Source organism: Arachis ipaensis, chromosome B6 (genome assembly GCF_059453495.1).
Source record: "Arachis ipaensis isolate K30076 ecotype BB chromosome B6, ASM5945349v1, whole genome shotgun sequence".
NCBI lineage: Eukaryota > Viridiplantae > Streptophyta > Magnoliopsida > Fabales > Fabaceae > Arachis > Arachis ipaensis.
The window spans coordinates 147,497,877-147,525,768 of NC_142441.1; the positions used below are offsets into that span (position 1 = coordinate 147,497,877).

Genomic DNA, 27,892 nt, shown 5'->3' on the forward strand with positions numbered 1-27,892 from the left:
CAATGCTGATAATTTTTCTTTCATATAAACCGCCCATATCTAAAATTCACTAGATCTTCAAATAATTGAAATCCGAATTATACCACTTGACTGATTGAGTCCTACTTAACAAAGGAAATAAAAGTTTTAAGCGAGGATTTCAGTTTACCATAATTTGATCATAAAGCTCTTGAACAAAAAATCAAAACATTTGTCATCTTAACTAATTTTCATACTTCATAATTGGACCCACTTTATCCTACATGTGGCACAACTAGCGCCTATGAACCAACCTACATTTACGGGAACAAAGTCCACCTAAATTTTATCCCGAGTTTGATTGAACCTCTAACGTGCTTTTTTGTAACCATTGTTTCTTTAACCACTGATAATACAAAAATATTACTAAAATCAACCACCAATATATTTGTGTATAAATATATATTTAATTTAATTTATTTTTAATATAAAATTATATTTTAACATATATTTTATACTAGTGACAGACTTTGATAGCTAATTTTAATGTAAATAATTTTAAAATTATACATGTTCGAAGTTCAAACCCTATCATGTCCAAAAACAAAAAACCCTATGGAATTTTTATATACAATTTACTTCCACTCCATTCTACTTGAGGCTGCAGTTGCACCACATGCAGCAGAACATACCATGCGTATAATCAGGTTTGTGATTTTGACAAACCTGAGTGTGAATGTAATTTACTCATCAAAAAAGGTTGAGAAAGAAACATTCATTATAGAACTTGAGGAATGGATAACAAATTAAAACAGCAACGAGCGAGCTAATTGGATAATCTACATTTTTCATGAATGCTTGATGATAATTCAACCTTGCACCCCACCAAAAATAAAAGTGCAACTATTACATTTTCATGCTAATACAACACAGATATGTGAAAAACTATGTTCTATGAAGTCAGCAAACAGATCTTGAACTTATTTGGTTTACCCTTGATAATGACAAGAATTAATGAAGGTTGTACTAATCTCACATGTAAGGTTCTCGCAATGCCGTCGGTAATACCAGTTCAGACTCTACTTCGTTGAACGGAGAGAAATATGATTGAACCATGTCATCTGATACATCCTTTAAACTAGGTGGATCCCACTGCAAATTTTGTAAATAAAATGCTCATAAATTTCCCAAGAAAAATGGAGGAAGTGTGAATTTATAAAGATTTAATCTGTATGAAATTGGCAATATAAAGAAATATTACACAAACAATCAATCATATACCATCACATCAGGAAAGTGTCTTACTCAAGTACCAACCAACTTAAAAGTCTTAGAAACAAAAGCATTCGATTGGAACACATAGTAAAACTCTTTTATACTTCCAATGTATGTTAATTAAACTCAATTTAGGAATATACAAACCATTGGATGGATAGGCATACCTTGGGGGTAAAATCTTTATCAACCATTCTTGCTCTAACACCCTACATGAAGAATAAATCAATAAGAAAACAAAGTAAAGAAATTTGAAATGTCCTTTATGGAAGGCCAGAAAGAAAAACCATTACCTCAAAGAAATCAGAGGAGAACTGCTTGGAAATTCCACGAAGGGATATCCGGTACTCACGTGCCAGACATTGATCTAGTGTTTCAAATCTACCTTCACGTATCTGAATGCAGTAACGGATGTTAATGCAGAAGTCAAAAGGAATTTGAATGATAAATTACCGAACAGTCAAACTTGCAAGGGAAATGTAACTCACAGATTCTAAAGTAATTTTCAAACTCAATGGAGATGCTTCTCTAATCTTCCTAAGAGTTGATATACACCATTCATCATAAGACTCAGCTGCTTCCTTGGCCTGAAAGATAGCATTTAAAAAGAAACTATAAGAAGGTAGCTTAGTTAAAGCCAAAAGGATTTGAAAAACTACCAAGTGCTTAGTTCCCTGCCTATTCTAAGGTTTAGTTCCCTGTCCATTTTTTGTCGATGTTAATTTTTGTGAATTGTTTCGATGGGAGCTTTTATTAGGTCAACTGCATGAATATCATGAAATCATAATATCTTAAAACAAACTATGCATATAGTCAAATCATTACAAGTTAAATCCTTTTTAGGCTGCTATAGATTTTTTTTGGTCTCTCTGCCTTTTAAACATTGGCCAATCACCTATTTGATATCCTCTCCTAATTGGGACTTCTCCAGATCTTTTCAAGAACCATAAATGTCACCTCCAACTTTTTCTAATGCATTCATTCCTTATCTTGAGAGACGTTCTTAGCATCCCTTCTCAAGTGGAGACTGATACAGCTAATAATCTCTTCTCCTATTTTAGATGATAATATGGTGATTCACATACCTTGGTTAAAGCTAAATTATGACCTTCAGCAAGAACTCCCCAAAAAGTCAAATTCTAAATTGATAAAACTTTTCATCTTTGATGTTTTAGCAATAAATAAGCATAAGGTTCCTTCTAAAAACTGCCTACTGTAAGGAAATTTTGCTTGTCAGCAAAAAGAGATTTACAAGAAAGAGACAAAAGATATACTACACAAGCAGTAGTTATAAAACAACACAAAATTGTAATTAGAATTGCTCGATATGTTCAATTTTTTATTCACCAATCAAAACTCATCAAAGATCATGTACAAAAGATTTACTATAATGCTTACCAAAGCTTCAATAATTTCCTCCATTGTATCATGACAGAAACATCGATCAATAGTATCAATCCTGAGTCAAAACAAAATATCATATGAAGAAGCAGACGATGATGTCAATTTAGTCCAATATAAGTATGGAGAAAAACAAGACAGCATCACTGAATTGCCTAACAGAACAATCTCATTTCTTGTTGGCACATGGGTTGAGATGACGAATCAATCAGGTAGCAAATCATAAAGTGCTTAAGAGATAGGTGGTACAATACAAACACTTCATCAAACGAGAACTAAAGCAGTCTTTGTAATTCTAATTAAAATAAACTTCTAGATAACATAATATCACTAACCAAACAATCTCAACAAAATTAAACTTTCTTTGGAGGATTTCACCAAACATATTTTAAGAAGAAAGGACCAGAGTTTATTAAAATTGATGCATTTTATTTTTTCTTGTCTCGGTTGTTTGACAATATTAATAAATTTTAAGAAAGCAGATTTCTGTGACTGGACCTTAATTGGGTCAGATCAACAGAACTATGAAGAAAATTATTCACGCAATAGAACTTATCGAGCTGAAAAGAAATGTGGGTGTTTAAATGCACATTACTTGTGAAGGACACTGCTTTTGTCTGGGTAAACAATATCTCCATACTGGGCAAGAGATGTCTCCACAATAGAAGGATCATCTGTGATCAATTTTCCTAGGCGTTCTTCAAGCCAAGGAAGCCTCTGTCAGGGAAACCAAAACAAGTAAGTAGCAGAGAACTCTAGTAACAAAGATAGACAAAGTGCAAACACAAACTTTTTAAAAATTCAAATAAATAAATAACAACAACAGAGAAAAACATACCGCATTTAGTGTAAAGTGAGTAGCAAGGTGACAAGCAATCATTTCTACACCATTTAGCTTATCTCCTGTAAGGGCCAAGTATTCCCCTGCACAGCATGATTGTGAAACAAATTAGCTTGAGTCAATTCCTGGTTTAGTCATGTAACCAAGTATCTCTCTCTCTCTCTTCTTTTGTTGTTGGTTTTTTTTTTTCATTTTGGATGGGCAAAATGTAGGGTTTTAGTTATACATTGTAAAAGAATTAGAACTTTCAGTAAAGAGTCTTTTAAAACATTATGTAGGGTTCTTGCTCAGATATTGTATACCACAATGATATATTACCTAGGTATCCAGGTAAACGAGATAAATAATAAGAAGCTCCTGAATCAGGGTGGAAACCTATCTGAGCCTCTGGGTGTGAAAAAATCTGCAAATTTTAAGCAGAAGATTCAGTTGACAGATTTTTTTACTGATTATAAAAACTGTTTACTAAACATAAGTTCAACAAGCATTAAAGAAATCATCATACAGTTTTATCAGTAACCACACGATACATCCCCGGAAGAGAAATTCCAGCTCCACATCCCATTGTTATTCCATCGAGAATAGCTACCTGAATAAATGCTCATAAAATGTTCATCCTACTTCCAAAAAGATTTCATGAAAATTTCAAGATATAAAAAAAAAAACTGATCATCAAATAATGAACAATCCCATGGAGCCTCATTAATCATTATCACTGTAGCAGTAGTATTAACAACATAGTATTATCATTTCTAGAGGTGTTATCCTGACAAAAGTAAATCACTAAGGGTGTGTGTGGTTGGAGGAATTATAAATAATTCCTAGAAATTTTAAGATGGGAATATCATATTCCTATGTTTGGTTCAAAGTTTGAAAAGCTATTCCTAAGGAAGTTTGATTCCAAGGAATCAAAATACCATCATTTCAATTCCCACCTTCTCCTTAGGTATCTTTGATTCCCATAGGAATGGAATCTTTATAACAAAGTAATACTTGAACCACACACATCCTAAAGGTGAGAGATTCTATCGTATGATAAGTCCAGATAAATGAATGATTATGTAAATTAAATTGTATGAGTAAGCTTAACTACCCTAAGCAATCTTGCCAGTAGCTTTAAACTTGATGTAAAAGGGTTAAATCAGTTTACATTTCATCTTTTTATAAACCTGCATGAAAAAGTTACTTTTTTATAAAAACAAATACCAACACACACTTGGATAGTTCTATTTCCTTCACACTCAGTTGTTTAAACTGTAGTAGATAATATAACCCCCTAAAAAAACGTTATAGGTATATATCTTATATCCTTCTTGTATTTCCACTACAAAGTATTAATACTCAATATTTCAAACAAAAATATGGGAAATGATCAAAAACTTACATGTGGCTTAAGATATGTCCCTTGAAGATATGCGAATGAATATAATGTTCTGAGAAACTGTTCAGCTTCTTCAACATTTCCTTTCATAATAAACACAAGAAATTTGACATATTGCTTAATTTTTAATGTATCCAATTGAAAGATGGACAGATAACAAAACTTGTTCATCAAACAATAAAACAAAACCTACCTTCATTCAGTGAGTTATACAGCCTAACAACATCTGCACCAGAACAGAAAGCTCTGCCACTACCCTTCAAAAGAATTCAACATAGCAATTCAGACTCGAAACAACAACGAATATACATGACTCCTTAGATGAAAAAATAATAAAAGTTAGAAGAAAAACAAACCCTACATTATCAAAGCCTTTATGTAACTTCACTAGCTCGCGATATAAAACTATGTTACAAAAATGTAGTTCAGTCATAACAACCGAATTGTCCAGCTAAACAGCTTGAACAACTTGCCATTAAGACAATTTTTCATTTCAATAATGGTTTCATCATGGTACAACTACAAATTAAACAGCTTGAATTGAACCATAGGTACTTAAAAACATGGTAAACAACTCTCAAAGAAAAGACAGTAATAACATACCTTCATTAAGACAAAGCCAATGTCAGAATTTTCTTCCCACGAATCATACAGCCTCTTAAGCCTAGCAACCTACAACACCAAAAAAACGACTTGCCGTTCACAACCACAAGAACCGTACAGCCACAAAACGCACAAGAAAAGGAAACAAAAACGGCAATGCGAACCATTGAAGTTGTGAGCGCATTCAGTGAAGATGGCCTGTTGAGTATAGCTGCTCTCGATTTCGCTCTTCCTTCAACCAAAATCTAAACCAAAGAAACAAATAATTGAATTTTTTTTAAAAAAAAGGTTATATTTAAATAAAAACAAAATAAAATTGACCTGCCGTTGGGGATCATCGTGATCATCATCGATATGGTGGTGCACTTGAGCAGAGAAAGCTCGAGGATGAGAGCATAGTGTGCGAAGAGAGAATCTACATTTTTCAGGCAGCAGAGTTTTCAAACGTTGCATGTTTTCAAAACTTATGTCTCTGCTGTTTTGTGCAGAGAAGGTGTTTGATGTTTGTTCTGTTAGAGAAAAGGAAAAAATGGAAACTGAGAGCGAGTTTGAGAAGCTTGGCGCTGCTGATTCGGGTCGGGTTTCAAAGAGACGAGTTGGTAAATAAAATGAGAAGCTCCTTTTTTGTTCGCAACAAGCTCGTTTGCTTTTAACTTTTTTTTTTTCTGACCTGCTTTGTGTTTTTTTAATGGGCAGCAGAAATCGTGAAAAACTAAAAAATATATTTTTTATCTATAAAAAATATAATTAAATCTTTTTTAGAAAATACATAGTTAAGAAACTTAAGATTGGGTTTAGATTTTAGCCCGAAAAAGGGATACTTTTCTAAAACAGAAATTTAAAACATGGGAAAGAAATAGGAAGATAGAAATCAATATGTTCAACCAACTTAATTGGTTATTCCACGCTTAAACAAATATTAAGAGTTTAAATTTTATCTTGTGTATACACCAATTTATTAGTCAATAACAGACCTTTAAACAAAATTTTAATCGAGTATTTAATTCGATCATCTACTTAAATTAGTATCAAAGATTCGAATCCCGCAACAAATTACTAAATAGTAAATACTAAGATTTTAATCTTTATAAGATGATAGTATAATAATGTTTCTTTAAATTTAGTCGAATTTCATTTCATTTATAAATTTCAATACAAATTCTAGTTCTAAATTAATTCACCTCTTATAAATATCAAGTGATACTTCAAAAACACTTTCAAAAGCTATTCCCAAAAATGCTATTTTTAGGAATAAGATTATTGAAAATGAAAATTAAGAAATGAGGGATTAAAATTCACCTCTTGCTACATGGATCAATATGGAGTACCATGTGAAATGTCACGTAGCAAAATTTTCAGTGAAAAATAGAATAACACTAAATTCAATCCCTAATCATTTTCTATGAATAGTTCCCTCCTAAACCAAAATAAATTACAATCTGATTTCTAACTAAAAAAATTGCAAGATACATTACTTGTAATATCTTATCTTAAGAACTAATTTATCTCATATTTTTTCCATAGTTAAAAACCAAATTATTTTATTTTGGTTAGAAACCAAAGGGTTCCAAAAAAAAAAAAAGTTGTATAAACATTACCTAGATGAAAAATCTTGCGAATTGTGATTACCATCAAAATATCAAATATTAGACACCCGCCAAAAAAAATGTACACATTTTCTTCAATTCCTGTGCATGCATACCAAAATACATACATTACCTTACATTACATCCTACACCACTTTACACTTCCATAACAATTCTGAATCATCTCCTTCACTTGTTTTGAACAATTTTATCATATCAAAACTCAACTAAGATATAGAATGCCTCCGATGTCTTAAAGATGAACCAGAAGACTTGGTGTCCCCAGGAACTATTGAAGCTGGGCTATTAGAACTCCCTGAAGTCTCTGAACTCCTATTCTCTGCCTGCCCTTTTCCCACATTCCACAACTTATCGAAGATCCTCCTCGACCGAGAAGGCAACAACTGCGTGCCACTCCGGCTGTTCTTGCTATTCTTCTTGTTCAACTTTCCATTCTTGCACAACTCTCCTTCTTTCAAGTGACATACTTGGTTGTCAAGGTATTGACAGCTCTCACCCTCAGTTTGTTTGCATTCGTCGTCTCCGTTTGAGTCAGCATTTGAAGGGCCGTGTGGAACGTTATTAATGGATTGAGGGATGGCAGAAGCTTTGACCTGCTCAAAATAGAGAACCTGCACTATAACTCGGAGAGGAAGACGATCATTTTGAGCGGCGTGCATCGACGCATCAATGGTTAATTTTTTGACATCCATGAGTCCACATATGTTCTTTTTTTCAGCTTTTGTCAGACCAGGGTGCTCCTGAAGATTATAGAATGATTGTAATACTAAGATGTCATCAAATTTGTTAAAGATGCATGAGAACAATTACATGATAATCACAAGTATACAACATTTTTTAGTTCACCAAAGCATATACTCTGAATTAATCAAACCAAGAGAAACATTTTCCCAAGATCACATGCATAGAAACAACACCAGCGAAAGAATCTCGAGTCAAATCAAGGTATTATCATGGAATATGGTGGTTTCACGAAATCTTACCTTCAAGTAGATATCAATAGCTCTGTACAAACCATCATGATTTGGCCTAGCAGACTTTGGAATTGACTGCAACAAAGCAATAAAACTAGCGAGGCTGAGATTCGGATCGTGCGAAATTTCTCTGATATAACCATCAACCAACTTGCCAACATTCAACAAGGACATACTCCTCAAAAGAGATTCATCATTTACTTTATCTTTCTTCTCATTGGCTTCCAAATTAAGGCCGTCCTTTTCTTCACTCATGTATCGATTCAAAAGACCTTGTACTAAATCAACATCAAACATAGTACTTTGAGGAGACCTTGCTGGAATCAACAAGTCTTTCACAGAAGCTTCATGTAATTTCAGGCTGATGCTCTTCATCAACTCTTCTCTCGATGACTCATCAGCTTCAACTAGTATTGCCACTTTCAATAACTTGAGCAAGAAGCTACATGAACAACCAACGCCATTATCACTCGGCAGCAGACACACAATGGTTTCTACCAAGGTTTTGTACCTCTGGGCGTGGGCACCAGACACCAATTCATCTACAGACTCGGGTAACCATCTTATGGCATAGATTTTTAGTGCCTCCCCAATCACAACACCATCCATTCTTCCCTTTGATTTCACTGTAATCATCACTCTTCTATAAAGATCAATGTCCAATTCACATATATCTTCAACCCACCAATCCCTTGGAACATGCTTAACTTTCTCTTGGGATGTCTCCTCCACAATATTATCCGGTTCTGTTAATTTCCGGTTATAAGTGTAAGACCAAGTGATGTTGCCTGGGTCCACTGAAGTCTTTGAAGCAATGGAATCAATGCATCTCCCAATGATCTTCAGATCCTCAGACCATGGAAGAAGAGCCTTTGTTGTTTGGAGAACAATTATCGAATCTTTCCAGCTACGAAAGATACTAGAGTTCAAAAACACCTCAATCTTGAAAATCAAGTTTCCTTTATCGATATCTTCAGTCATCTCAAGGAACTCCGCAGCACAACGAGCAGCCACTACATTATAAGGATTTAGAGTAACTGTCATTCCATAGCAGAATTTTGCGCAAACTTCGAAGGCCTTCGGTCCTCCAGGGAAGTCATCCAAGTATATTTCATCAGAATTCTCTTCATCAACCTTCGATACCAACTTCTGTAATCGATTGCTCTTGGACAGTAGAGGGAACTGTGAATCATGAAAGTTCAATTTTCACAAAGTAAACCACATATGGTAGCCTTATTGTCAAATTCAAATTTTTTATCTTTGAATTGAGTCTAGTGGCTGGTTTTATTAATGAAAAGAAAAACTCCTACATATCTATAACTTGCTAGTTATACATACAAAGAAAATATATGAAGTTTGCAACCATAAATACCAATTTCTTAGTTAATATTAACAGGACAAATAGCAAAGATTCTGAAAATACTGTACCTTGTGAAGGCAAAACTTAACTTCACCTACAGTGATTGTGATATCTGTAGCCAATTCAGATGACACATACCTGCATAAATTCAAATCGAAATTATTTTAGCTTATAAAGAAAGGCAAACGATGTTAAAAAAATTGTTAACAACCGAATAAGCAAAATATTAAGCAGGTAATGAAAAACCTTCAGTAGAGATGTATTTAATATTTAACAACACAATATTCATGTTGCTCACAGCACTCTCACTTGGATGCATCACATAATATAGCAAAGATACATTATATTTAACAAACTTGATCATATTTTCAACACAATCCTCCAACCTCAGGACAATAAATAAATAAATAAATATTGAAAGAATGAACATGCAAGTTATTTCCAAGTGGTTTACCATCAGAGAAAATTACACTGACCCCTGAAATTTGGTGGAATACAAAGGTACTCGGTGTATTATTACCTAAATCTCAATTTTCAAGGAAGTCAATGCATGTTTTTAGAGATAAAGGGGAATCAAGTTGAATTTCACCAATTCCTCAGTCAGGTGAGTGTAATTTTCTAAAGTGATTGGGAACATTTTCAATTTCATTTGTCTTTCATAGCAGAAAAGTTAATAGACTTAAAAAAATCAATGGCTAGCTGAATACACATCTAAACTTCACTATACCATACCAAATGGGGTTCTTAGTTGAGCACACATTCCACAAGCATCACAGATGAAATATCATTTTCAAACATAATACAAAAGCTAAGTAATAAAGGACTAAAGGACACATCCTCAAAAAAAGAATCCATTCACGATTGAAAATCTTTATAGCATTATCTATAAAACAAGGCAACTAACAAGTGCCACAAATGAAAGTATAAAACTCACAATTTCACATGCATATAACTCATCTATTTCATTATTTAAGACAATTAACATGGTCTTAAATGTGGCTTTGCGTGTTGCCATGATTCAAGAAAGTGGATGAACCAACAACCACTTCCCCATATTTGGACCACAAACATGTTCACACAGCTCTAAATGATGGACCACCCTCTATTCATCAACAATAGCTTTTAGTTCAATCTCTCTCGCTCTTTCTTCTTTTTCTGTTTTTCAGTTAGCAGAAAATTCAGTAAATTAAATAAAATGAATCCATATTATTGACCATGCCCATCTAATTACATTAAAAAACATGCAATGGTAACATAGACATATGTCACGGTAAATTTGAAAATGTTAGATTCAATAGTGTTTGTATAGTATTTAAAGTGTTTGAAAATATTCAGGATGATTTGAAACGTTCTAGAATGTCATGAAAAGTCTCGAAAGACTCTAAAAAGTTCTAGAAGATGATAGACTATTCTAGAAGAGTATAGATGTATGTAGAAGTATGAAGAGAAATATAGAAGAATCTAAAAATATTTAGATAAACGCATTAGGTTAGATATTTATAATGAAAGTTTTAGACACCCAATCTAAACCATTGATTAATTTTTGATTAATTTAATCATGAACGTCGATTAAGGAGGTGGATGATTATAAATAAAAGAATATGAGAGTTAAAGTAGTTTGGTATGAGTGAGTCATTTATAACAAGCACTCATAACAAACACTCGAGTAATAAAATATTCTTTCTATTAAATCTTTATTTCTCTTGTGTTCTTAACTTTCTTATTAAGTATGGAGAATTAGTCTCACTTGATTTTAGTTAAAGAGGTTAAATAAGTTCAAGTGCTCGCAAAATAACATTTCATGTGTCCAAAGTCGTGAAACATAGCTAGAATTACTTATTATTATTATTATTAGAATTTAGCAATATTTTGAGAGTAGTCATAAAAGACAATGGTCATTCAATAAAATTGAAATAAATTAATTATTTAACTAAAATGAGAAAAAATCTTATAACAAAATCTTAGTTTTGATAGTTCCACTATCATAAAAAAATTATAAAACAAATAAAAAAAATTGGATAAAATAAAAAGGCTAACCATGAACACAACAAGATTTAGAAGGTGTACTAAGTTAATAACACTCTCAATCAAAATTTAAAATAAATTAATAAATACAAAAAATATTTTAAAAAAATAATTTTTTTAGTAGATTCGGGGAAAATAACTGGGGTCTAGTTTTTTTTTTCACTTTTTCCAATAAAAATTATCTAAAAGAAACCACACACATATGAAAAAATACCAAGAAATTAACAATGGCTTATTAAGCTGAGTGAGAAATGAAGAAGAAACAAACAAAATAGAATAAGAAGAAGAAACTTTCTCATCACCTGACAGATTTTCCATCAGCTTTAAGGGCATCAGGCTTTGATCCCAACTTCATAAACTTCATTTTCTTTTTCCTTTTCTTTTCTTTCTCTCTTTGGGTTTCTCCTTCAAACTAAACCGTTATAACCACCTAAAAAACAAAAATTGCAGGCAAGATGACAATACACATCTCAGATTCCTACACGAACAAAAAAAACCAACAAAAAGAAGCTACCAAGAAGAAGAAGAAGAAGAACCATGTAAGTAACACGTTGTGGCTCTTTACTCTTCACAGCAACATCAACACTTGACGAAGACCGTATTTCACGTTTTGCATTGATGATAATGTTGACGAATACGCCAACAGCTATAGCTAGTGGTCACGAATATAAGAAAAAAAAATGAATAAAACAAAATAAAATATTGCAAAAGGTCGAAGGTGGTGGTGAGTAACAAGGTAGTTGGGGAAAGAGAGAGGAGCAGTTATTATTATGACTTGATGGACAGAAGAAAAGAAAAACGTGTTGTTATCGGAAATATGGAAATTGAATCGAATTGAATGTTTTGTGTTCATTCATGCACACAGAAAAGAAGCAGAAGGAGAAGAAGAAAGAGAAAACTGGCGTCAGAATGAAAAATGAAGAAGAAGAAGGTGTCAGAGTGAAAAATGAATATAAATATTAAGAGAAAAATGGTTTGGGTTTTTTGGGCAGTAAGTGAATGGTGGTAATATCGCCGCCTTTGGTTAGAGAAAAGAAAAAGAAACGAGGGGTGATGATGGAGGGGTGATTCGGTGAAGATATTGGTGGCGCAAATCTCAAAAGAAAGAGTTAATTGAAATTGTTGTGTAGGTAAATGAATTTTAATTTATTTAGGGGAGTAGTAGTAGTGGTAGTGTAGTAGTGGTTAGTGGGATTTTTGTGTGTGTGATGATGGGGGTGGTGTTGTAGCAGTGTGTGTGTTCTGACGCACTTGTCGTGGCTCCAAACGCCTCTTGCTGTGGACTTTGCAGGATAAAGTAAAAGGGAAGGGGAGAGAGAGACAGACAGACAGAGAGAGCAGGGAGAGGTTTTAATTTTTGAGTAGAGGGAGTAGGGGACTATGTCACTGACAGGGTGGCTCAGACCAGACGAGAACACTTTTTCCATTCATATTTTCTCTATTATTTTCTTCGATGAATTTCAGGTGTTTATGTATATCAGTATTTCACTAAAGAGGCCACTCAGATAAACACGCTTAAAATATCTTTTTTTAAAGATCTTTTCATGTTGTGTTTTAATTGGTTTCTGTATAATTTATTTGGTGTTCCTCGTCACATATTATTAAATTTCTCAAAAGATTTTCTTTCCAAAAACAATAAAAAACATTTAATTTAGACTAAAACAAAAAAGGTAATAGATTAACTATTAGATTTTTTTAAAAAGATTATTTACATAAAAAAATATATCACATTCATTAATATATATATATATAACAAGTTCTTAAAATTTTTATAAATAAAAAAATAATTAATTTTTATTCGTATAATATATAAAACAATTACTATATTATTATTATATTATAGATTAAAATTTACTAATTTAAATTTTATTTTTATTTTTAATATAAGCATTAGAAATAAATATATTTTTTATAACAAGATGTAATGTAACAAAATATATATAATATTAATTAATTTTTAAAAAATTTTGAAAAGATGATTTTTTTTATAAAGTGTTATTAAAAAATTAACATTATAAAAACTAATTTCAACCAATATGATATAATAGGTTATTAAATATATTTAATACAAAACACATTGAATATAAATTTTTATTGAGTTTAAATTTTAAATAATTTTTAATTGAATTTCGAATATTTTTATTTTAAAAAGTTAGAATATTTTAACATTATTTTTTCGTATCTTTTTAATTGAGTCTTTGATTTTTTAAATTATAAACCTTATTTATAATTAAGAGTAATATTTTAACACCACCAATTAGTCACACATAGAAAAATACAAGAACAATTCTATTGTCATAATTATAGTCTAACTTTATAAGCAATACAATACAATGAAACTATATATAAGTAATATAACTAAATTTTATCTACATCTATAGTCACATTTCATAAATAATATAATTAAATTATATTTATGTTTATAATTAAAATATGAATAAAAATACAAAAAATTATCAGGATAGTTAATTTTTTTCGTTCATAATTTTTTTTATTATTTTTGTTGTGAAAAGTTTAATTATTTTAATAATTAATTTTTTTAAAAAAAGATAATTGAATAACACAAAAAAATCTTATTAAGAGTAATTTATTTATATATGATTAAAAAATAATTAAATAATTATATACGGTAAAAAATTAATATTATTAAAAAATAAAAATAAAATTTATTTTAAAATTAAAAATAAAGTTTATTTAAAAATAAAATTAAAAATCATGTTTTTTTTTTCTTTTTTCCAAAATTTATCTACGAGTAATTCTATAAATATTTTATGATGAATAAAAATATTAAACTCGTACTAAAATTTATTTTTATTCTACTAAACGTTAAATAAACTATTGAAAAGAATTTTGTTTCCTCCATTAGAGAAGAATGATAAACTTCCATATTTCTATTATGTTATGGCAATAATTTGGCCTGTTATTTTTTAATGTACATAATAATAATAATAATAATAATAATAATAATAATAATAATAATAATAATAATAATAATAATAATAATAATATCACAGTAAAAAAGGAAGCACGTCACCAAATAATTTATCATCCGAATTATATATTAATCAAATTGGTAATATGAGGGCTAACACTACCAAAATCGATAACAAGGTTAGGGACTTACAAAACCTTTCTTAAGATCATAGAAAAAAACGTTTATATTTGTGTGATATATATATATATATATATAATGGATCAGATATCAAATATATCCATAAAATAAAAAATATTAAAAAAAATTATTTTTATAAAAAAAGTCAATAATTTTTTTTTTTACTTTTGTAAACATATTTACTTCTATCTGATTAGAGTGTGGATCCGATTCGATCCAATCCGATCATCTTACAGATCAGATCATATCCTCAAATTACAGATCAGATACAGATAAATACTGTGGATTTATATGGATATGATCTAATCTATGAACACTCCTAATTACTACTATAGGTTCATTGTTGCAAAAGAATGCTTCTTTTATTATAAACCATTATTAGATCTTAATTACCATTAAAACAACTTAATTGTCAACAAAGAGATAATACTTATTGGTCTCTGAAATTATGTTCGTATTTGAATCCATAGTTGTAAAAACCGAACTGGATCAGCTGGTTCGACCGGAAAACTAGTGAACTGGACTAGAACCGAACCCTAGTTCGGTTCGGTTTACTCCTTGGACCATTTAAGGAATAAAACTGGTGTGAACCGATAAGAACCGGTGCAAACCGGTCTAACCGAACTGGTCTGCTTGAAAATTTTTTTTAAATGTCTCCACAAGGTCTCAAACCAAGAACCTTGGAGAAAAAGCAACCTCTACTTGCCACTTAGCCATTGTACTTCTAAGTATTATATTTGACAAATACTAATTATATAGTATACATAAATATTTAATTTAATTTAATTTTTATTTTTTCTATTTTTAAAATTAATTATATTTTAATTATATACCATTATTAATATAAATATAAATTTCACTAAAAATTTATTAATTTACTTGATCTATTCTATTGCTAGTATTGTGATTAAGGTTATTTGTTTTGATGTTAGTGTTAAAATCTACTGATATTATAGTTAGATGATAGGCTTTATGAATTAATTTTTTTTATTGTGTCAAAATAAGATACTCTTGTAGTATTAAAATTTTATTATTTTTTTATATTAATTATTTTTAGAAGTTGAGACTTGATTCTTCATAAAATGTTAGTGAAGATATGTATTTCAAATTTTAATTTTAAGTTTTTAACTATTTTATATTTTATATTTACATGAGACCAGTTTTATCGGTTCAATCAGTGATTTATTGGTTGAACCAATAAACCAATGAACCAGTAGCTTGACCGATTCCATCACTGGTTCGGTTCTAAAAACTATGTTTCAATCTAATTTCAAAAATTTCGATTTACTCAATTTAGTCTCCCAACTTAATAGTTATGACTTACATTGGTTCCTAATCTTATTTTTGTCACTATCTCACAAAATCGTTAACGACATGCTGAGATGGACTAACGACTGTTATATTATACATTTTAGCGACTGTTTAATGTGACAATTGAAATTTTTTTACCTTATTTTTTTTCAACTAAACACTTAAAATCCTAATATGAGTCACGGATACCTAAGTTAAAAAATCAAACTAAGTAAATTGAAACTTTAAAAATCAGATTAAAGCTCGAATATAACTTCAAAACAGAACTTTAACTTATGTAGTGATTAATTTAAATGAAAATCAAATAAATCAAAATTCAACATAATTTTTATCAAGGTTTTCAAATTCGAAATTTCTATACCAAAATTAACTAGGATTTTTCTTTAAATTAAAAATTTAATGAAATAGTGACTTTAATTATCTTAACCAATGTCCTAATTAATTACTTTTATGTCTTAAAAAAAATTTATATGAGAAGAAAATAATTAATTTGTCTACTTTAATAAATAGTTATTTTACTAAAATGAAAGAAACTATTTTTTTAGAATTTTTTAAGAACTAATTAATATTATATATTTTTTGTTACACTACATTTAGTTATAAATATTTTATTTATTTCTAATGCTTATATTAAAAATAAAAAAAATTTAAATTAGTAAATCTTAATATATAATATAATAATAATAATATAGTAATTATTTTATATATTGTACGAATATAAATTAATTATTTTTTTATTTATAAAAATTTTAAGAGTTTGTTTTATATATATATATATATATTGATGAATGTGATATATTTTTTTATGTAAATAATCTTTTAAAAAAAAATCTAATAGTTAATCTATTACCTTTTTTATTTTAGTCTAAATTAAATGTTTTTATTGTTTTTGGAAAGAAAATCTTTTGAGGAATTTGATAATATGTGATGAGGAACACCAAATAAATTATACAGAAACTAATTAAAACACAACATAAAAACATCTTAAAAAAAAGACGTTTTAACCGTGTTTATCTGAGTGGCCTCCTTCCACTAATTGTACTCGTCACTTTCTGAGATTAGCAAATTTGCGTCTTAATCAATCTCAACTGGAAATGAGACATTCTTAGTTTTATAGTGTAGTTTTATTGTTTTTTTTTTTTTTTCTCATTATTTTTAGTGATGACCTCAATTTCTTTAATCAAACAATCTAATAACATACTTTTAGAAGTAAAACACATAAACAAATCAAATAAAAAATAATATTATATAATAATCCTAAATACAATAACGTTATATTATTGTCTTGATGGTGTTTTTATATAAATCGAATCTATTAATTTCGATTTACACTTTCTCAAAATAAATCGAATTAATAAAATTCAAATTAACAGAAATATATAAATCGAATTATATAAGTTTGATTTAGTATGCCTAACATAGTAAAACGTTGAAATAACTAGCAATGTACACCGTAGCTAAATCGAATGTATTGCTTTATTTTGTTTTCAATACACCTGTACATACAATTCAAATTGAATTGTTTCGAAATGGATTTGAATCCTCTAAATTTTAAATTTCACTTTAAAGAGTAAAATTAGATCTCACACCCTTGAATGGTTTATCTTTCGTATTTTCTCTTGGTCCCACCTATGAAATAAATGGTGAGAGATCAAAATTTACTCTCTAAAGTGAAATTCAAAATTTAGAGGATCCAAATCCAAATTACAATTCACAATCTTTCCCACCACCAAAACGCACCCTAGAGAAAAAAAAGTTAGGCAACAACACCACAAGATTCAAAACTACGCACATGAAGGATGACCCGGATCATATCTATCGGTTGAACAAAGTTATCCATAGTACTGGTGACATCAATGAAAAAGTTAGTGAATAATTTTTTTTAAAGATAGATTACAAATGTTATTAATATTAAGCCGCTTAAAATATTTGTTTATAAATGTTAGTTAAAAATTAGAATTTTTTAACTATAAATAGTGGTTAGAGTAGTTATTATAAATATCTGTTAATTAGAGTATTGACTAGAAGACCTGTTAAAATTTGTAAGTTATAAATGTTAGACTAAGTAGTAAAAATTAGTTTAGTTAGAATTTAATTTAAGGGTACCCTTAATTTAACTCGAAAGTGTAAGTAATAATAATAATTGAGGATGTGGTATGTTTTACATTAATTATTTTCTATTAGAATTTTCTGCGTTAGGTCCATTTAGATTTAGGTCGGATTTTTTTTAACTTATAAGATTATTTGTTTTGGTTTACGGTATTTTTTCGATTAGGACATGCATTATTTAATATTCATTTGGTGAACTATTTTGTTATAGTTCTTAGAAAGAACCCACATCTCTTGAGTCTGTTCGAATCAGCCTCATCTATAGTAGTCCGGATCCTAATAGTCCTGGGACGCCCTTCAGAAGCATGTCTCTTGGTAGGATCGAGTATGACTGTCGGACTATCATATGGTGGACAAAACTCCTCAGGGATTGGAGGTATGAATCTCATCTAATAGACATTGAACACCGAATTAAGGCGATACACCTCATGGACATAGGTTGCCCAACTCATATGTGAGTATGCACAGCATGCTAAGACATGGCGACATAGATAATGAAATGCCTGGAAATATCCACAATCACATGTCTGGTCCCTGAAGGACACTTGTAAGAGCTAAGTGAAAAGCTACCAGTTGGAGTGGTCTCGACCATAGTAAACTTAGAATTATCTCTATCATACAAAGTCACTGTAAAACACCTTGAAGCTTTTAAATTAGCCTCTACTGCCTTCATTAGATGCTGACTAAACTGCTACCCGATTTCTAACTGTGCCTCTGCCTCTCTCCCCTTCCGAACAAATAGCTCGGCCAATCTCCCGTAGGTGAATTTTAGCAACGAACGAACTAGAAGGTTCCTTACACCTTTTAGTATGGAGTTTACACACTCATAGATGTTAGTAGTCATATGCCTGAATCTCCACCTTCATCTTGATGCTGAGTCCACTGCTCATACTCAATCCTGTTAGCTCAGTCACATATTGCAAGGTTTTCAGTGGAGAATGTCAAACCAGTAGTCAAACTTGATCTCAGTCTTGGCATAAGCAGCATTCACTAAAAATCTCTGTGCATCCTTGTCCTTAAAACTCAAGACGAAATTTGCCGCCACATATTGGATACAAAATGTCCAGTAGACATTAGGTGGAAGCCAACCGCCATTAGAACCAAAGCAGCCTTAATTCCATTGTGCCTATTCAATATGACGAGATTATTCAGCTGAGGTGTTATGTGCTGCCGAATGTGAGATAGAAAGAACGACCACGACTTCATATTCTCACCCTCCACAAGTACAAATGCAATAGGAATGCTTTTGGAATTGTCGTCCTGAGCAATTACAACAAGCAATGTACCCCCATATTTACTGTACAAGTGGGTCCCATCAATACTAACCAATGACTTACAATGTTTGAAGGACTTGATATACGGTGGAAAAGTCCAAAAAAGCTAATGAAAATAAGCTGATGACTCATCGACTTGTCTACCAACTCGCACAGGGCTCGTCTTTATTGCTACAACACTACCTGGCATCATTATCTGCACACTCATTACCCATATCGGCAACTTATTATACAACTCTTTTCAATCTCTGTAAATCTATGCAACGGACTTCTGCTTAGCCAACCAAACCCTCCTGTAAGTCGGTCTGAATCCAAAATGTGCATCTGTCGCATTCTGTAGTACCTTGATCGACATGGCAGCATCAGCTCTAATCATAGGCAGTATGAAAGCCGATATAATATGATAATAAAGTATCCTGTGATTGCTACATATCGACGTGGCCAAACAAATATGGGGTTCATTGTACCGTCTTACCTCCAAAATACCCTTTTGTTGGCGAAGAGTGATCCAAATCAACCATGTGTTACCGTTGCCAAAATTCTTACACTTCTCACGATACTTGCAATGATCAGATTTTAGCACTTTGTATTCAACCCCACGACAGATGCTATAAGTCTTCACGCTTAAGACGACCTCCTCTTTATCCTGAAACTGTTGACCAACTTGGAACTTAGCTAGACCTCCTGTATCCTGTGTATCTTTGGACCCAAATAATCCAGAAGCTACTCCTGATAATATTTGATGTGTCGTGGCCTCCAAGTCTAAAGTCGAAAAGTGCGGGGGGATACTGTTGAGTTCCTAAACTAGCTAGATGTTCCACCACCATCAACTGGAATACTCCTCGCTATATCATCAACAATCGTGGCAGGTTTTACGTCATCATCATCATCCCACAGTACATCTTTGACACCATTTGATGCTCCACTCTCCCTAGAAACTGGGATCATAACAGGAGTATTGGCCATCGCAATAGCAAGCTCACCGAAGGTCGAGTATCAACTATTTGTCATTCACAATCGCAGTTTAGATCAGCTACGAATGATAGAGATACAACCAAAACTGTCTCAGGTGCAATGACAGGCACAGATGATGAGGCACCAAGAGGCATTGAACTAGAGACGGCTGGCATTGCTAAAGATTGAGGATTCTGATTCGATCATCCTGAACTACAAACCACATCTCCAAACTTGGCCAATAGCTCAGGGGTCTTTACCTCGAAAAATTGACGACAATAGTGGAACAGAACTTGCAAATCTTTGTCATTGTCTATGACGAAAGAATTGTACTTCACACAATCACGTACTATAGAAATCGGAATTATATAGAATAACTTCTCCACCCGTTTCATGCCTACAGCCCTAGTTTTTGGATTATAGTATTCTGAAACTTAATGAAACTTATAGAAGATTTGATAAAAATACTCAACGGATTCTTATCAATAAATTTTATTCCCTCTGGCATTTAATTTTTTTTAATCGACCCTCTATAGTGCACAAGAACTAAAAAACTATTATCACTAGCCAGAGTCCCACTATGATGAGGATTTCACGTTTAGTTCATATTTATATACGTAAGTATAATAGTAAATCGAATTAATTTAACTCTCTCTCTCTCAAAATTTATTTATATTTTTTAAAATTTATTTCAAAATAAAATACGGCTTATAATTAATTTTTTTTTTGTTAAATATGACTTATTCCAGTGTTCTTGTGTATTTCCGGAGACGATAATAATGATTGTCATCGTTAAATATGGTTTTTTTTAATTTATAATTAAAAAATTTCTTGAAGAAGTCATGCTTGTTGTCGGTGTATTTTTGTGTACTCGTATATACTGTTTGTAGATCTATATACTATTTGGAGATGATGATAATGAATTAAAATGGATTAAAAACGTGGGGTTTAAAATATTTGAAGGGAGTTCGCCGGCGGTAAGGCCAATTCTATAATTTTTATAGAATTCGTCGGGGTGCGACAAACTTGCTCTAAATAAAAAAAAATCCTATTTAAAGAATTAAAGTTTAAAAATAGTGTTTGGGAAAATATGAATTTATTTTATTTTATTTTTAAATGATGCTGAAATTAAATTGCCAATATACATGTCTAAATTAAACCTTTTCACCACACCATAACATGCTTTATGTGTTCGTCTGGGGATGTAGCTCAAATGGTAGAGCGCTCGCTTTGCATGCGAGAGGCACGGGGTTCGATCCCCCGCATCTCCACTTTTTTATATGTTCGAAAATGGCATCATTTCATTCCTAATTTTAGACAAAAAGAATGCTTTATGTGTTCTGTTAACTGAGGATGCTGAAATTAAATTGTCCTTCTTTCTCTTATTGATAGCTTCTAACAAAAATGGATTTTTTTTTTTTTCTAATAGTAAAAATGTTTACCTTTTTAAAATAAAACAAATTAATTAAACTTTTTTCATTTATATTTTACGTCATTTTCTAAAGAAACGTGTCTAACTTAAACTAAATATGATACAACACCTATTTGTGATAGGACTTAGGAGCGAAAAAGCAAGCATCTTTTTCTCAAATCACTATATGCTATAAATTAAATGGACCCCTAATTATTATTATTATTGATCATACTAACTGTGGACTTGTTAACTTGCGCTGCTATCCCATGTTCGGGAACGATGCTATTAACAGAATTATAGTTTTCAATTATTATTCTCAGGACCACAAAGAATTTTGGTGTCTCTTCGTACATAAATAAAAAATTAATAATTTTAATAGTACATAAGATTTTATTCTGATAAACCCTACAACAATAATTATACACCACGAGATCTTTCTAAGTTCGCATAATAATATGGGTCATGTATGTTATTATTATATTTATATATATAGTAATATCATATTTATCGCTCCTTACATTGATTTCCTGTCCCAACACCAATAATTTCGTTCACAAACAATAATAATAATAATGATCATATAAAAAGTTTCTATGATAGATTTTGATAACTCAGAAAAATCTCAAAGCACTACTCATCATTTATATTTAGATTATATGAATAATCGTTTTCTTAAAAAGCTAAGGTAGCAAAGGGCAATTAAAACGGTACATAAGGACCACAATCCTAGCAATATTTATGGTCCTCAAATATAGCACATGCATCTGATGAAGACTAATTAAAATAAATACATATAAATACTTGGTATAACAAGCCAAAAGATTAATTAATAATTAAAATATATCAAGTAAAAAAATGTAACCGAATATATTGATATTTTGTTTTTGAAAATAAATAACATAAATGAATAAAAGATTAAATGTAAATTATGAAACAAAGGTATGTGAACAAAAAAAGTATGAGTCAATTACTTTAAATTTTTTATGAGAAAAAATGTTAATAATGATTGAAGTTAATGACACTACGGATACACTTTGTGCTAAATAATGTGTGCGGCGACTTATAGTAAGAAATTAAAGCAAACAACAAGCTAAGTGAGGGGTAAAGAAAATGATAAGTAGGACTAATTAATTAAAGGTTTATTATGCTTTCTCTTAATTATTTTATTGTTCTTAATTTGTATGATATTAATATTTAAGTTATAAATTACTAGCTGCTCCAGTCGCTTTTTTATTATTTTTAAGTAATTAATTTTATTTTTTTAATATATTATTCGTTTTTTAAATTTATTAGATTATTATTGTTTTTATTTTAATATTAGTGTGATTTTATTTATATCATATTTTAATATTGGTGTTAATATATTATTCACCCTTTAAATTTGTCAGATAAGTATTTTTTTCATCATTTCGAAATTAACATAGCTTTATTTATATAACATTTTTGGTTTATAGGGATTAGAGCATCAAATTTCCTCCTAGGATATGAGTCATCACCTCGTCGTGTCTCTGCTACGAACTCTTTTGGGTAGTTGCGTTTACATTGATCATTTTTCATGCATGGTGAAGATTGATTAAGTGTTCCGCAAGGACTATGGACCATATGCCTTAGCATTGCCTCATGTAAGTGTGGTTCTGCTTGTTTACATGGTATTTCCGCTCGAACCAAACTATCATATTGGTCAAATCACTCAACTTGTCATTGTTTTCTAAGATTAGCAACATATGTACGTGTGGCAATCCTCTTTTTTGAAATTCAGTGACATAAATATAAATTTTCACCTTTCCTAATATACCCTTGGTAATAACATCCTCCTTTAATTGTTCGAATTTAGCTTTGCAAATCCTAGTTGTTAGATCCGGACGATCCTGTGGAGTTTGAGTAGGGATGAGTCTCGAAACTATTTCTGACCATGATAGATTGCATGTCATAGTGAGAAAAATATCCAGTTTTCCTTCTTTAAGAACAATAATCATTCCATCCTCGTACCGTTGGGTTATGTCTCGACGACTGCCCACGAACGACGATGGTAATATCGTTCTTCTGCCAACATTTTCTGAAACCAATATATAGAAAAGTCTTATTAGTTTGAAATATTAACTTCGGGAGCACGTAATGATCAATCGTGTAGCTATTAAATCGAAAAATATTTACCGGCATTAGTCTCTCCTGTGTGCAAAGCATCTTGTAAGCCTTGATATAGTTCAGCTCGAAGTTTCTGTTGTCTTTATCGAACCCATCTTAACATGCCTTTTTCTAGTTTCACATACTTGTCAACAACATATTGTTGAAGAAGTCGTCCCGCTTGCAAAACTGTTGAGTGATTATCGGGACGGATCTACGAATTTTGAGGATATTAGAAAATGGTTAGAAATTGTGAAATGATGTATTGGTTCAAACTATCATCTAAGGAAGTCTATAAATTATGTAGCAAATATGAGTTTGTACCTGGAGCATATAGCTATAATATGTCCGGCATGATACTTTGTTCTCACTTTGAGTTCGAGTATTCATATCTATCCATGCGTTCCAAATGAAAAAAGAAGAGGATATTGTAGTGGATCATAATAGCCAACAAATTTCTGAATCCTTCTGAGGTTACCAGCATGAGTTTGAACCTTGATATCTCGTCTACGCACCATATTTTCAATGTCATCACCAACTATTATGACTGCTACTTGTGAAGTAGTTAGGAGACTGTATTGTGGTTGATTAGCAGGTCGCTCTCTAATCACCAAGCTACACTCTTGTTCATCTAGTCGTTGTGCAAACTCGCGAAATACATGGATAAAAAGGATTATATTGGTGCAACAATTGTTGTAGCTCCAAAACCAAACTTTCATGTAGTTGTGTATTCTCTAGCATCCTATTTTGTAAATCATGCTCAATATCGTATATATACAGTTGTAAGAAGTGTGGCCGTGTCCCTTGATCCGGATGAAATCTTCCTATACTGTGGTACATTGATTCTTGAGCACAGAATGTATATATACCACGACTTGCTGTAGCTAATTGTTTGTCTATATGTACACCGCACGAAGTGAAAGAAAAAACATGATTGTAACCACGAATGTGTTTCCTGAAATGGTTCCCTTCTCCAGAAGGGTCTAAGAAGATTTCAAGTAATTCCTAATGAGTATTTACTTGTGGTAAAAAGACTTTTCCCCATTACAACACATGTCAAATGTTTTATGGTGAAATAGACGTGCATTACAATGGATACATGTCAAATTATAAAACAAATTATGTTTTCTATGCTTCTATTGTATTTTTTATATATTGACTTTTTTTACAAATTTAAATTTCATCCATTAATATGTGACATTTTAATTTATTTTTTAATTTGTTACCATAAATTAATAATATGATGAGTATTTTATTAATTAAGAATGCAAAAATATTTTTAAAAATAGTTTATTTATTATACTGTAATTTATTTTTGTTTTTTTGTGTTTACGTTGCTATCTTATCATATATAGTTTATTAAGCATATAGGTTATTTATTTAAGCTAATTTATATATAGTTATGTGATATATAATTTAAATAAGGTTATATATCTTGAAGAAATAAACCCTTTAGTTAAAGGAGTAAGTATTGTTTTGGTCTCTAACGTTGAGGGTCAGAATTGAAACCGTCCCCGATGTAAATTTTGATTTAGAATCATCTTTAACGTTTTTTTCCGTATTAAAATCGTCCTTTTAACTTTTTTTGGACAAAAATACCCTCCACCTCTATCAGCACATTTTCTTCCACCACCACCCCCACCAGCACTTCCTCCACCACCAGCACTAGCACATCCACCACCAAGAATAACAATATCAATGAAATCAACCCAAATTCAATAAATCAACGCAAATTCAACAACCAAATTAACACACAACAACAATAAAATCAGAAAACAACAAATTAAAAGGCTATTACTTCTGCTGGTAATGATGGAGGCGGAGTTTCTCTAGTAGTAAGGATAACATTGTTGCCAAATTCAAGTTCACAACTTGAGCATGTTCTTGGAAAATCATTGCAGCTTGGGGAATGAAATATAAGAAGAAGCAGATGAAGAAGAAGAAGAAGGAAGTAGATACAGAAAAAGAAGCAGAACCACCGAATCGGCGGCGACAGCAGCGGCGTGATCTCCCGAGGATGACGCGACGGCGACGGCAGCGGCGAGCCCTAGCACCATCCCCCTCCCCCTCCCCTCCCCACCCATTCGTATATACACTTTTACAAACGTTAGGGACACAAATAGTACGATTTAAACGTTAGGGACACAAATAGGATTTATCCCAAACGTTGGGGACAAAAACGATACTTTACTCTATTTTTTTAAAATTTTATAACTTTTTTATTAAAATATGAGTAGTTTAGGAATAATATAAAAAATTTTATTAAAAATGACAATTTTAATACGAAAAAAAACGTTAAGGATGATTCTAAATAAAAAAATTACATCGGGGACGGTTTCGATTTTGACCCTCAATGTTAAGGACCAAAATAATACTTACCCCTTAGTTAAACTAATATCATATAATTAGTTTATATATTAATAGTATAAATTTATTATATAAACATAAGATATAGGATTTTTTATTTAAATAAATTATTTGCTCTCCTATTTTACCTGAATCCTCTAAATGGTTTTCTTGAACCTGAATCCCCTAAACCATATAATATATAAATCGTCCTAGGCTGGTGTGTTTTAGTTAATATATAAATCATTGTACCCTGGGACGATTTATGCATGAATTGCATAGGTGAATAAGGCATAAATTGTCCCACCCTAGTGTGTATTAGAAGTGACACATAAATCGTCCTAGGCTAGTATGAGTTATGCGTTTTCACCTAAAACACCCTACCCTGGCACGATTTACGTGCTTCTTCCTAACCCTCAACCCCCTAGCACGATTTACGTGCAAATCCCAAACCCACAACCCCCTAGGACGATTTATGTGCAAACCTAACCCCCCCCCCACCCACCAACCTAGCATGATTTACGTGCATAAATACCCATTAGCAATCTAGAATGATTCATGTGTTAAGACCCAAACCCTACTTACCTTTCACAAGTAAAGTCTCATTCGTGAGAGACTCCATTAGCGGCGAGGAGGGTAGTGGAGGGGAGGAGAGCTACGGGAAAAAATTCAAGGAAGGGTAGTGGGCGGCGGCGGTGGAGGATTGTTAAGGCGTCGGAAGAGGTGGCCTCCGGTGGACGGCGTTGACGGCGGCCGAGGGCGGCTTTCGAAGGTTGTGTTGGCGGCGGTAGGAGGCTGATTTGGTGGCTTTGGGGGGCGGTGCAAGATGGCGAGGAACGACATGTACCGATTGAACGGCATCGTGCACGTGGCAGATTTTATCGACAAAGAAGTTAGTAATTAATTTGGTTTACAACTGATATAGTCAATGTCGTTGATGTGTTTAGTTATAAGAATGTGATTCTTTTGGAAAAAAAAGTGCTTGTTGTGTTAGTAATTTGTGAAACGTTAAGGTTAACATGTTTAGGATAGGTTAGGCTCATGTTTGGTTTAGGAGTGAGGTTGATTTCTGATACATATTTTTGGTTGTTGTGCGATGTTGAGTTGTAACTGTGCTTGTTATTCTGTTATCAGCCAACCCAGTGTGTACGGACTATCCGCAGACAACAACAGATGATATTGCATGACCGTATTATGCCTTACTTAGATAGCGCCGGATTGCTGCATGTTGCTAGGGTGAATGATTATTGGTTTAAGCTGGATGAGCCACGGATTAGTGCCTTTGTTGAGCGATGGCGTCCAGAGACACACACTTTTCATATGCCATTTGGGGAGTGCACTGTCACTTTACAGGATGTGGCATATCAATTCGGCCTCCCTGTTGATGGATTTCTAGTTAGTGGTTGTCTCAGTGACTGAGCAGTTGATGGAAGGTGGTAAGCCTGCGTGGCAGTGGTTTGAAGATTTGTTCGGTGAACTTCCTCCTGAGGACTGTATTGATGAGTTCACCGTGTCATATGCCTGGTTCCAAAATAGGTTCAGAGTAATGCCGAATGATGCTACAGAGCCCACGGTACAAGTCTATGCTCGTGGTTACATCATGATGTTGTTCACGATGCTTTTTGGCGACAAGTCTGGGGCCAGAGTGCACTTACGCTGGCTCCCGTATGTTGCGGATCTCGACGGACTCGGAAAGTATAGCTGGGGTTCGGCCACGTTATCCTGGTTATATAGGTGTCTTTGCAGAGTTGCCAATCGGAATGTAAAAAACTTAGCTGGGCCACTAGCATTGCTGCAGTCCTGGATATTCTGGAGGTTCCCCA

General features: G+C 32.0%; 3 protein-coding genes and 1 non-coding gene across 7 annotated transcripts; 1 reads left to right on the top strand and 3 right to left on the bottom strand.

Moving 5' to 3' along the window:
* Positions 1-788: 788 nt before the first annotated feature.
* LOC107605422 (ATP-dependent caseinolytic (Clp) protease/crotonase family protein) lies at positions 789-6,111 on the bottom strand. Its single transcript, XM_016307300.3, has 14 exons — positions 5,781-6,111; positions 5,624-5,704; positions 5,460-5,528; positions 5,050-5,113; positions 4,860-4,939; positions 3,981-4,064; positions 3,794-3,878; positions 3,473-3,558; positions 3,230-3,351; positions 2,632-2,692; positions 1,722-1,820; positions 1,527-1,628; positions 1,401-1,442; positions 789-1,110 (listed from the first exon to the last, which is right to left on the bottom strand). The coding sequence occupies exons 1-14, from the start codon at positions 5,910-5,912 to the stop codon at positions 991-993; spliced, it is 1,227 nt and encodes a 408-aa protein (XP_016162786.1). The 5' UTR covers positions 5,913-6,111; the 3' UTR covers positions 789-990.
* Positions 6,112-7,084: 973 nt separating this feature from the next.
* On the bottom strand, positions 7,085-12,913 carry ENP (Phototropic-responsive NPH3 family protein). 4 transcript variants are annotated; one of them, XM_016307299.3, is made up of 5 exons: positions 11,962-12,913; positions 11,728-11,855; positions 9,469-9,538; positions 8,050-9,222; positions 7,085-7,806 (listed from the first exon to the last, which is right to left on the bottom strand). In XM_016307299.3, the coding sequence occupies exons 2-5, from the start codon at positions 11,787-11,789 to the stop codon at positions 7,273-7,275; spliced, it is 1,839 nt and encodes a 612-aa protein (XP_016162785.1). In that variant the 5' UTR covers positions 11,790-11,855; positions 11,962-12,913; the 3' UTR covers positions 7,085-7,272. The 4 variants fall into 4 exon arrangements, with proteins under 4 accessions (XP_016162785.1, XP_088347558.1, XP_088347559.1 ...); XM_088491432.1 differs by lacking the exons at positions 11,728-11,855; positions 11,962-12,913 and adding an exon at positions 10,133-10,340; XM_088491433.1 differs by lacking the exons at positions 11,728-11,855; positions 11,962-12,913 and adding an exon at positions 9,921-9,939.
* Positions 12,914-18,980: 6,067 nt separating this feature from the next.
* Positions 18,981-20,197, bottom strand: LOC148563091 (uncharacterized). Its single transcript, XM_088491162.1, has 4 exons — positions 20,056-20,197; positions 19,575-19,960; positions 19,368-19,427; positions 18,981-19,217 (listed from the first exon to the last, which is right to left on the bottom strand). The coding sequence occupies exons 1-4, from the start codon at positions 20,195-20,197 to the stop codon at positions 18,981-18,983; spliced, it is 825 nt and encodes a 274-aa protein (XP_088347288.1).
* Positions 20,198-21,383: 1,186 nt separating this feature from the next.
* TRNAA-UGC (transfer RNA alanine (anticodon UGC)) lies at positions 21,384-21,456 on the top strand. The gene has a single exon. It is a non-coding gene; the product is annotated as a tRNA-Ala (tRNA).
* The last annotated feature ends 6,436 nt before the right edge of the window (positions 21,457-27,892 follow it).

What these genes read in the sequence shown, in the direction of transcription:
- LOC107605422 (XM_016307300.3), bottom strand. Translation starts at nt 5,912, where the DNA reads ATGCAACGTTTGAAAACTCTGCTGCCTGAAAAATGTAGATTCTCTCTT. An exon ending in TCGTTTACCTGGATACCTAG is followed by an intron (nt 3,559 to 3,793) that starts GTAATATATCAT and finishes CATGCTGTGCAG; the next exon opens with GGGAATACTTGGCCCTTACA. An exon ending in AAAAGCAGTGTCCTTCACAA is followed by an intron (nt 2,693 to 3,229) that starts GTAATGTGCATT and finishes GTTTTGACTCAG; the next exon opens with GATTGATACTATTGATCGAT.
- ENP (XM_016307299.3), bottom strand. Translation starts at nt 11,789, where the DNA reads ATGAAGTTTATGAAGTTGGGATCAAAGCCTGATGCCCTTAAAGCTGAT. An exon ending in GCTGATGGAAAATCTGTCAG is followed by an intron (nt 9,539 to 11,727) that starts GTGATGAGAAAG and finishes GAATTTATGCAG; the next exon opens with GTATGTGTCATCTGAATTGG. An exon ending in CTATTGATATCTACTTGAAG is followed by an intron (nt 7,807 to 8,049) that starts GTAAGATTTCGT and finishes TATAATCTTCAG; the next exon opens with GAGCACCCTGGTCTGACAAA.
- LOC148563091 (XM_088491162.1), bottom strand. Translation starts at nt 20,197, where the DNA reads ATGGCCAATACTCCTGTTATGATCCCAGTTTCTAGGGAGAGTGGAGCA. An exon ending in ATGCTGCCATGTCGATCAAG is followed by an intron (nt 19,428 to 19,574) that starts GTACTACAGAAT and finishes ATGAGTGTGCAG; the next exon opens with ATAATGATGCCAGGTAGTGT. An exon ending in CTGTGCGAGTTGGTAGACAA is followed by an intron (nt 19,218 to 19,367) that starts GTCGATGAGTCA and finishes GTAATTGCTCAG; the next exon opens with GACGACAATTCCAAAAGCAT.